The 10,784-nt window shown below is 46.0% G+C and overlaps 1 protein-coding gene across 1 annotated transcript in view; it reads left to right on the top strand.

Moving 5' to 3' along the window:
- The first annotated feature begins 1,011 nt into the window (after positions 1-1,011).
- CDHR3 (cadherin related family member 3) overlaps positions 1,012-10,784 on the top strand; it is a 59,921-nt gene continuing 50,148 nt past the window's right edge. The window contains exon 1 of the mRNA XM_026503703.4: positions 1,012-1,122. Coding sequence (XP_026359488.4) covers positions 1,077-1,122 — 46 coding nt within the window. The 5' untranslated portion in view covers positions 1,012-1,076. The remainder of the gene's footprint in view (positions 1,123-10,784) is intronic.

Raw genomic sequence — 10,784 nt, 5'->3', positions numbered from 1 at the left:
ATCTCAGACTGGACCAAAGTCTCATTTCAAGGCAGGTGCAGCGTGAGCTGGGACTCCGAGAGACTGGGGCCTGGACGTGGGGTATGGTCAGGCTTCCTGCGTTTGCTTGGGGGCAGAAGGACGGGGAGGAGGCAGAGGGGAAGCCCTCATCGCTCTCTCTCTCGACTGGCCTTCCTCTGGCTCAGACTGACTAACTGGACAGTGGGGACCTCTGAGTGGCCAAATGCTGGTTCACTGGTGGGGCGCCCCCACTCCTGCCACCAGCCTTGGGCTCCTGGGCCCCCATCCAGCAGTGGGCAGTTCTTGCGGGTGAGGAGCAGGAGGGAGGGTCCAAGTCTGGCTTCCTTCCCATGTCAGCTTCTATTCTTACGGCACCACGTTGAGGGGTTGGGCCTCTTCACCCCCACCCTCCCTCTGCGCTGCCATTGCTTCTTCTCTGAGTGGAGGCTGGACTCCAGCCCAGTTGTGTTTCGCTCACAAGGACTTGCGGCCCCGTCTGGGGCCACATCACTCCCCAGTGGGCAGAAGCCTCACAACCCCAATCATCTTCCTCCACAGACTTCACTGGAGGCTAGAGGGCCGGTGGTGATGGGTGGGGGTCTATCACAGCCAGTTGGCCTTGAGGAGGTTCTGGTCCCAATTCTGAGCCCTGCTCCTCAATTCAGGGCAGCAGAAACATTTCCACTCCCCACCCCTGCCTCTGGGAGTGACGAGATACCTGGGTCCAGGTCCGTGGAGACCATCATGGATGTTGATGTCCTGCTTTTACCACCATCTCCAGGCCTCTGTTTTCTTTGCTCTTGTGGACTGTTAAGATAGACTCTGTGAGCCCACCAGGGCTGGCTGGTTGGACTCTTGGGCACCATGAGGTCACAGAAGCAGGTAATCAAAGAACAAACAGTCCTGTGGTGTTTGGAATCTCCCTGAGTTACCAGCAAAGCCTCTGTTTGATTTCTCACATGGCAACAAAACCAGGAGCTGAAGATGAGTGGCATCTGGAATAAACTTTGGGTGTGGGGCGGGACTCAGCTACTGGGTAGTATGCTGGAGGTGCGTACAGAGGTGAACTCTCCAAGATGCAGGGAGCAGTTTTTCTCCTGGTTCTCCTGGGTGCCATGTCAGGTAGGGAATCCATGTTGCCACCTTGTGATAACGTCCCCAAAGAGGAAATCGCCTTTGGGAGGTCTTCTTCAACTGTGAGCTAGTAGGCACTGGTGAATGAGATGATGCGGCAACTGGGAGCCCTTGGAGGCTGGGCGGGGGTGCTCTGGAGAAGAGGAGTGCCAAAGGAAGCCACAGTCTAGTCTCTGGTCTCTGTACAGACTTCACTTTCTCTCCTTGCTAACTGGGGGTCTAGGTCAGGAAAATGAGTTTCACAGCAGAGTTTGTGTGAATATCAAGTCAGTCTTTGTGGAGTTCTGGCTTTTCTCTGGAGCCTTCTGGGGGCAACGGGAAGTTGGCAAGTCATCCTATGGGAAAACCGAGGTATCAAGGGGCTATTGTCTTAGTCTTGAACAAAGAAAACACCTTTTGATTGAAGAACCGGATTCAACCTAGTGCGTCTTATACTTGCTCTTCCTTACCCAAGAGCTTGGAGAATCTTGGGTGAACCTTTTAATGTCGTCAGCTTGGATTATGGAAATTGTGCTTTTTAAATTCAATCTTATTTTTGAATAGGTAGTATATGCATAATGTATGGAATTGAATCATGTGAAATTTGCAGATTAATTTAGGGATAATTTACATATTTGATGAGTTATATAGTAACACACTTGGAAGAATATCTGGTACATGGTAAATGCTTAGTAAATGCTAGTGATTATTACGTAGGACGTTGAGCCTTTCTGTTCAACAGTTCTAGATACTTGTTCAAGTCTCTGTTTTCTTCCGGAGTATTTTAAGATTTCCTTCACAGAGATCTTGCACATTGTGATTATGTTTATTTCTAGTTCTTTCTTTTCCTTTTTCTTTTTCCATATTTGTGAATAGCATCTTTTCTTCCCTTGTCTGTTTTAATTGATTGTCATACAATGGATGGAAGTCTACTAATGACTTATCTTATTATTTGTCATGGTTTTCCGGGTGACTCTCACACATTTTCCAAGTTTCCAAATGTTGAAAATAACCAACATTTACACTTTTCCTTGCCTGTTTTTTTTCTTTTTCTTTTTTTTAATAATAATTTTTGTATTATGTCATGTTAGTCACCATACAGTATATCCTTAGTTTTTGATGTAGTGTTCCATGATTCATTATTTGTGTATAACACCCAGTGCACCACGCAATATGTGCCCTCCTTAATATCCATCACCAGCCTATCCCAGTCTTCCCCCCCGCCCCGAAGCCCTCAGTTTGTTTGCCAGAGTCCATAGTCTCTCGTGGTTCATTCCCCTTTCTGTAAACTTGGCTCAAAAAAATCCAATCTCAAGAATGTAGATTACAGGAGATTACTGACTCAATGAAACGTTACAAAGTCAGAATCATCGGCAATCCCCGAGGGAGTGGAGAAAGAGAGAGGTCTACAAGAGATATTTGAACAAATTGTAGCTGAGAACTTCCCTAATCTGGCAAAGGAAACAAGCATTCGTGTCCAAGAGGCAGAGAGGACCCCTCCCAAGATCGAAGAGAACAGGCCTACACCACGTCACGTCATAGTGCAATTTGCAAATATTAGATCCAAGGACACAATATTGAAAGCAGCCAGGGGGAAGAAAATCCTTACCTACAGAGGGAAAAAATATTAGAATAATGTCAGACCTGTCTACAGAGACCTGGCAGGCTAGGAAGGGTTCACAGGGTATTTTTAAAGCTCTATCTGAGAAGAACAGGCAGCCAAGGATCCTTTATCCAGCAAGGCTGTCATTCAGAATTGATGGAGAGATAAGGACCTTCCAAGATAGGCAGAAACTGTAGGAATTTGTAACCACCAAACCAGCCCTACATGAGATATTAAGGGGGGTTCTATAAAAGTAAAAAGGCCCCAAGAGTGATACAGAACAGAAAGTTACAATCTATAGAAACAAAGACTTTACAGACAACATGACATCATTAAAATCATATTTCTCAATAATCACTCTCAATGTGAATGGCCTAAATGCTCCCATAAATGCCACAGGGTGGCAGATTGGATAAAAAAAGATTGCTGTCTACAAGAGACTCATTTTGAACCTAAAGATACATCCAGACTGAAAGTGAAGGGGTGGAAAACCATTTTTCATGCCAATGGACCTCAAAAGAAAGCTGGGGTAGCAATTCTCATAACAGACAGATTAGATTTTAAAGACTGTAGTTAGAGATTAGAGAAGGACACTATATTATTCTTAAAGGATGTATCCAACAAGTGGATATGACAATTATAAATATCTATGCCCCCAACAGGGGAGCAGTTAGATACATAAGCCAACTCTTAACCAGAATAAAAAGACATATAGATAATAATACGTTAATAGTAGGGGACCTCAACACTCTGCTCTCAGCAATAGACAGATCACCTAAGCAGAAAATCAACAAAGAAACAAGAGCTTTGAATGACATACTGAACCAGATGGACCTCATAGAACACTACACCCCAGAACAACAGTATACTCATTCTTTTCAAATGCACATGGAACTTTCTCCAGAATAGACCATATACTGGGTCACAAAACAGGTCTCAACCGATACCAAAAGACTGAGATTATTCCTTGCCTGTTTTTCTATCTTGTATTTCTTTCTCTTATCTAATTACCAGGCCCATACCTTCAGGCTGTTGTTGAACAATGATAAGAATGTACACTCTTGTCTTATTCCCCATTAAGCACGATGTTAACTTTTGGTATGAAACAGAAATGTTTTATATGTTAAGGAGGTAACTTTTATTTTTTTTCAGGTATTTCTTTCTGAATCACAGTGGATTTTTAAATCAAAAATTTTTTCAGATTTATGGAAATGACCACTTAATTTTCCCCTTTGATCTGTTAAGAACATAAATAAATGACTGGGTTTCCTAATACTGAACCCTCTTTAATCTTGGGGTCTTCTACCTGACAGAGGGTGAGAGGAGCTGGTAATGTGAGGCCGGTCTTGAGCAGCTCAGACTCTCCCTTGAAGTAAACATTTCAGATTTTCCCAGAATTATAGGCTTTTTGGACCACAATCATTTGAGTTAAGAGGTGATATTTGTTGCCACTGGAGGAAGAGTGAAGTTAGGAAGAAACCAGTGTCTCATGCTGAACATTATCATTTGGAACTTTATCATCAGACGTGTGTGTGTGTAAGGGACAGATCACAATGGTTTGCAAGAAATATTTGAAATTCTCTGTCAAAACCACACTCATATCCCTCCATCTCCAAAAGACCATGCACTGTACCCTGCTTTTGCTTCCATGGGGCAAATCCTGGTTTCCTGAAGGTCTGCTGTGATGCAGACTGTTTCCCTCTCACCTTCTCTTGGAGTCTGAGAACCTGATTCTTATCCTGGCTCTCCAACACCAGAGTCACAGGGCATGAAGGGCAGGGGTGGGCAATGACACTAGTAGCTGCCTTCAGGCTGTTGGAAGCAGGCATCACCGTAATAATTTCAAACAAAGTAACATGCTCCAGTATCCTCTTTCCTCTCATCTGGTCTAAGTCCTCTCCATCCTTTAACACCCAAGTCAGGTGCCACCTCCCCCACGGAGCCTGCCTGGATTGCCCCAACTCCTGGTGGGTGTTCTACCCACTGCACCCTGGAGCTCCTCTTGTCCACATGCGGAATGTATGCCCAGGTTTGATTACAGTGCCCTACACAAAATAAGCGCTTAACAACAGGTAGCATTAGTTATTCTGTAATTCAACTGCTACGTGTCTATCATGTTTCCTCAAGGGGAATGTCAGCCCTGCAGTCACGGGTTTGGTTTCTCTTCCTGCTCTGTGGTCCCTGCGTGCCACACATATATATATGGGAGCTGATAAATATTTGTTGTTTTCATTGATCATCATCCCTTTTGGGATCTTTTTTTTCATATTTACTGATACCCCTCCAAATGCAGAAATTGAGATCTCATGTCTGCTTAGATTGGCATTTAAATGAGCTTCTGTCCTTCCCACCACCTAGTAAGAGGAGAGAAATGAAACCATTTCTCTTCGGGATGCTCCGGATGCCACAGTGTCCCATTCCCACAACGGCTTACCCAGGAAGACCCCAGCAGAACACAAACTAGACAGACTGCCCAAGCTCACTGGTGGAGGAGTGGAGATAAAACAGTCTTCTGGTTTCCTCCGTACTGAAGGACCACGCATTGTTCCTGAACCTGGAGGACTTAGCAAGGACCCCTGGGTATATTTAAATCCACTACATACTGGAGTCGTCTACATTTTGAGAAAGTTCCTCCAGGGAACTAACTTTGGTATTACTCTCTTAGAAATGAGAAATGCCAAGGAGTTTAATGCAAGAAGGGTTCCTTGATAGCTGGAAGATCCACGTGAGCCTGAAAAAGGTACCAGCCCCACTGGCCTGAGTTTTCTCCGCCAAGCACCAGACAGGAGGCTAACTCATGTCTCTGTAGGAAGATAGCCCTCCCCCAAGCCTGCCATCGCACCTGACCCTCTGCAAGGCAATGTCGGGAAATCAAAAAGAGGCCCAAGGCTCAGTGTCTCAGGCTCCTTGAGGAACTAGGTACAACCCTTCCTTATCCAGGCTCTCATCATTTGAAAAGGCAGGAAGACAGAGTCCATCTCCAGAAAGTCTTTCAGTTGGCTGATTAATCCTATATAGGGAGTCCAACACACATTGCAAAAGGTTTCTACTTTTCCTATAACGTCAATTTCCTGTTCAGAGTCGACGTCAGAAAAGCAAAAGGTGTCCCTCCTCTCAGTTCTCTTCCCACCCCCTTTTCCGTGGCAATCTGGCTGTCTTCCTCTCTCCAGCACCACTCTCCAAGCACCCAGTCTCTGGAGCCCATCTGTGTTTCCACAGAAGAAGTGGAAGAGGTTTGCAAGAAACCATCCCTTTTCAGGCCAACACCAGGATGCTGCTCCAAGACAAACACATCTTTCTCCTGCTACCTATGACCTAGTGTAATGTACAGAATTGCAAGTCGAGTCACCTTTTCTTCTGTGTCCTCCTAAGGGCTCCCTCCCATTAGCCTTCCCTGGCATGGATCGCCCCCCCGCCCCGTCCCAGACTGTGGGTGAGCATCCCATCCAGGGAAGTATACATCATGTAAATTAAAGGTATAGGAAGACACTGCAAGTAATGAAACCGCATTCTATAATGTTTTATGGTTTATTGAGTATATGCAGGTTTAGTATATGGTATCCATCCTGTGAGAGTGAATTCTAGTAAGCCCGGAATTAGCCTGAGTTGCTTCGCTGAAGTTTCTGCACAGAACTGACTTCTGGTCAAGGCAAGAAGCACGCCAATGAACAGTGGTGCTTTGGAGCCAGGGGTCCGGGGAGTTTCAGAATGGTTTGTGTGGGCCTGTAAGCATTGTTCGTGGATGACAGTGACATTGATGATTTGCACCTGGCTTGGAAGGCTCTGCTGCTGAGGCTGGTTACATAACAAGGTGGTGCCGACATGACCAGCAAAATATAAAAACGTCCAGCAGAGACTCTATTCTGGGTTCCCAGTTGTGAGGCTACATCGGTGGTTTCTGATCTGAGCGAGTGCATTCTGATATGGCCCCTAGAGAAAAGAGGATGATGGAAGCTGACCCCCAGCCCCTCTGGCCCTCAAGCTAGGAGGCAGTCTTCAGCTGTGGTGCAATCTGTAATATTGCTGTCAACCTGCCCCCTTTTTCTGTAATAAATCATAGATTTGTAAGCTTTCCCTTCGGGTCCTAGGCACCTTCTTTAGCAATTGAATTCTGTTCAACGGCCACTGGTAGTGTGGCACCACAGCCCTGAATGGCAGGGCCCCAGAGAGGCTAAGGGACCAGCCCAAGGTCACACAGTCAAGTGGTGGCAGAGCTCAAACCTAAAGCAAAAGCTCTGATTGCAAATCCTGTGCTCTTTTCACAACACTCCCTGATCTCTCTCACTACCATTTTTATTAGTTACTGGAGAGAATGAAAAGGTATTTATTGTGGGACAGTCTTGGGCGAGGACTGCCCTGTGTATTGAAGTCACACTTTACAGCGTGAGAGCAACTGCATCCCTAGAGGGAGAAGGTCGCATCCCCCACGCTTTCTGAAGCACATCACCACTTTGGTGTGGGAGGCTTAGGCTGGCCAGCTTCTTCCCCCCCAGCTGAGGCCGCAGAGGCCTTAATTATGCCAACACAGGCTCCCAGGAGGAGGCCTTGTTGGTCCATATCTGGCAAGGCGGTGATTTTGCCCGTTTTGAAACAAGCGAGCCCATCATGCATCCAGATCTCCACCGCAAGCAAGATGTTTCAGTGGGCTCGGTGACTGATAATAAATCTTCTGCATGCTTTCTTTTTCAAAGCGTACGCTTCAAGCAATTCTAATCTGATCCTTAATTAAGATGCATGTGTAAGTCAAACGCCATTAAAGCCTCCTTCTTGGTCTCCAGCACTCGGACCACTGGAGAAAGTTCGGAAGACCAGCATCGGAAGGCAAGTGTGTAGGGTCTTAGAGCCATTCCCTGGCTTCTAACCTTCCCTCTGCCACTGACTAGCTGAGTACCTTTGGGCACATCCCTTAAACTGATCTGTATAATGAATTTTGTGTCTTATTAAATGCTCTATTTTTAGGGTATGGACCCTAGCCATCAGTTATTATTATTACTATGGCTATTAATATTGCTATTACTACTTTTTTAATAGCAAAAGAGCTGGAAGAACTGGTTGTTGAACTGAGTTGGGAGATCCCAGCTTGACTACCTTTCTTACCAGTGTCCCTGGAGTATCTGCCACAGAGTTTTTAGGATTCAGTGGCACACCCCTGGTGCACGTGACCTTGCCTTGGGAACAGAGGCCACTGAATAAAGCACAAAACATCTCCAGCAAGAATGTCAGCAGAGGGCTGCTCGGTGGCTCAGTCGGTTATGCGTCTAACTCTCGATCTCAGCACAGGCCTTGACCTCAGGGTTGTAAGTTCAAGCCCCCAAGTGTACTTAAAAAAGAGAGAGAGAGAGAATAATGCTGGCAGGAAGGACCTATCCAAGGACACAGCCTGGCCTTAGCCATACACAAAACAGGCAGTTCCTAGCACAAATTGCTTGAGAAGCACTAAATATATCCACTTCTGTCTCCAACATATCTCCCTCACTGCCATGCAAAATATGACCATTCAAGGAGGACTATGAAAAGGTCTATAAATACAAGGAGGAAAAAGTCTATAAATGTCTGGAGTGGTGCAAGGAGCCCTGGCCTTGGAGTCAGATGCCTTGGATTGGAAGGCTGGTTCTTTCATGGAATCAGTTTCTGGAACCCAGGGCTTACCAAAGTTAAAATGAGCACAACAAGATCAAAGGACACACTCCCTGCAGAGCAAACTAGGAGCTATTAGCGGGGGTGTTTGAAGAGCACGGCTTGGCTAGCCTGCTCGGTTCCTCGAAGGAGACACACCCAGGTTGGTGGCCCTGGGAAGATGCCTGTTCAGGGCGAGGCTGCAGAAAGCCTCTCACACCCGAGCCCACATCAAGCTAATACTGAGGTGTGATTCCTTATCTTGTTCCCCCAAACAGCCTCTCACAGATTGTATCACCATGACCTAACACCTGGGTGGAGGGGCCGATGTCTTACCAGACCCCAGCACCATCTGGCTACCATCTTAGAATAACCATGAGGCATTACGTGTGCGTGGTCACCTGACAGGCACGTGACACACTGTCTGTAGTAGGTACATACACCTGTTAGCTAGGTCTAACAGGCCTACCACCGCATCTCGCTGAGTGTGCAGCCTCGGGCGTGTGACATGGTGACGGGGACAGCTCTACCACAGGGCTGTGTTCAGAAGGGCTGAGAGCAGGCAGGAGAGCCGCACAACGCCTGGTGAGTAGGAGCTCAGTCAATGCAAGTGGTGACTCGTTTGGGTCTGTTCGTTTGGGCTGGGCACGTACCTAACCGCAGGCGATTGAGAAAAACCGAGTAAGTTCTGTCTTTGCTTAAATATGAGCAGAGGCTTCCTTGCTTCCTTCCTCCTTGACTGGGGGTGGGGGACGAGTCACGGGGGTGAGTGGGAGAGGGCAAGAGAAGGTGAGGGTTTCCTTGAAATTACCAAGCTCCCATTTTGCTTACGACTGCCCCGTCCTGCTGAACAGAGAGGAAGCCGTCTGGTGAACAGCTCAGGGGGGCCCTGATGACTTCCGGTTGTGGGAAAAGAGGGCGTGAGGGAATGATGCCTAAAAAAAACCCAAGCACCAAAGCAACTGATTGATTTTAAAAAACTATTTTGGGGGACTTTTTTTTTTTTTGCCTCTAAATAGCTTACTATTTGGCTCCTAATTTTTATCAAGAGGATGCTATAATATTAAAGTCAATTTTACTAGATTAAAAAAAATCTATTCATATCCATGTCACCCTAAACCTCCGCTGTTTTGTTATTTCTGAGCCCTTGCTCCGTCTGTGTCCACAAAACTGGAAAATTCTGGGAGCAAAAATAACTTATGCATAATGAACTTTAGTCTCTAAACTAAATAAGATGATTTTAGATTTATGAAAGCTTGTACAAATGTGTTTGTATTTCAGTTTTTTCTACATTTGCACCCACTTCTCTGCATCCCCTCCCCCAAATCTGAAATAAAAACATTCTCTTACAAAAGCCAGCACTTCCCCATGGCTTGTTTGTTTCCAGAAGTTCTACACACCTTTTGGTAGGACACATCCTTTTCCTGTCCCCTGTACCTCCCTCCCATTCCAAGTGGCTTGTCCCCAGGAAGCTGGCTGAGAAGTAGGACTTCAGTGTAAATTTTGGTTTTGTTACTTACTATTATTCAGGTCTGTTGCCTCATCTGTAAAATGGTGCCACTAATACCTATCTGAGAGGATCGTTTTGGGGGAGTAAACGAGAGAAAGGATTTTACATTGTGCACTTACTTGGAACATGGTATAAATGGTCATTGCATTGACTTCCCAGAGCTCCCATAATAAACTCCCACAAACTGGATGGCCGTAAGCAACAGAAATGTATTCTCTCATAGTTCAGGAGATCCGAGGTATGAAGTCAAGGTGTTGACAGGGTTGGTTCCTTCTAGAAACTCTGAGGGAGATCTGTTCTCCATGGACTTCCTAGCTTTTGGTGGTTGCTTGCTGTTCCTTGGCTCTAGCTGCACCAGTTCAACTTCTGTCTCTATCGTAACACAGCTTTCTTCCTCCTCTGTGTCTCTGTGTCCGGTCCTCCTCTTAGAAGGACACCATTTGGTGGATTAGGGTCCACCCCAATCCAGAATGACCTCCTCTTAACCAATTAATCTGCAAAGACTCTATTTCCAAATAAGGTACATTCTGAGGTTCTGAGTGAACATGGATTTTATTTTGCAGGGGAACACTTTTCACCCCCCTAGAGTAACCATCACTATGGAAGCGTGAAAGAACATGACCTGCTGCTCTCCTCTGTACCGGCAAAATCTTGCAGAGAATCAAGGAGACCGTAGAATGTCCCAAGGCTTTCTTGGAAGAAACACCCTTTCTCTTAAATTGTAAAACACCCCGTCTGAGATGCAGCCCAAGGCAATGGGCATGCCCTCCCTGAGTCTCTTGTTTCCTTCCCTGTGAAATGGGAGTTAATCTATCAATGAAGATGTACTGATGGACCCTCTACATGACACCCCCCCCCTGCATCCCATAATGACAAACAACTGTCCTTGAGATCACTTACAGATGCGGGGAGATCTACCATGATTTTGGAGCGTGGAGATCA

This window comes from Ursus arctos, unplaced genomic scaffold, assembly GCF_023065955.2.
Source record: "Ursus arctos isolate Adak ecotype North America unplaced genomic scaffold, UrsArc2.0 scaffold_3, whole genome shotgun sequence".
Classification (NCBI taxonomy): domain Eukaryota; kingdom Metazoa; phylum Chordata; class Mammalia; order Carnivora; family Ursidae; genus Ursus; species Ursus arctos.
The sequence above is the reverse complement of the archived record's forward strand: the minus strand, read 5'-3'. Positions and strand labels throughout refer to the sequence as shown.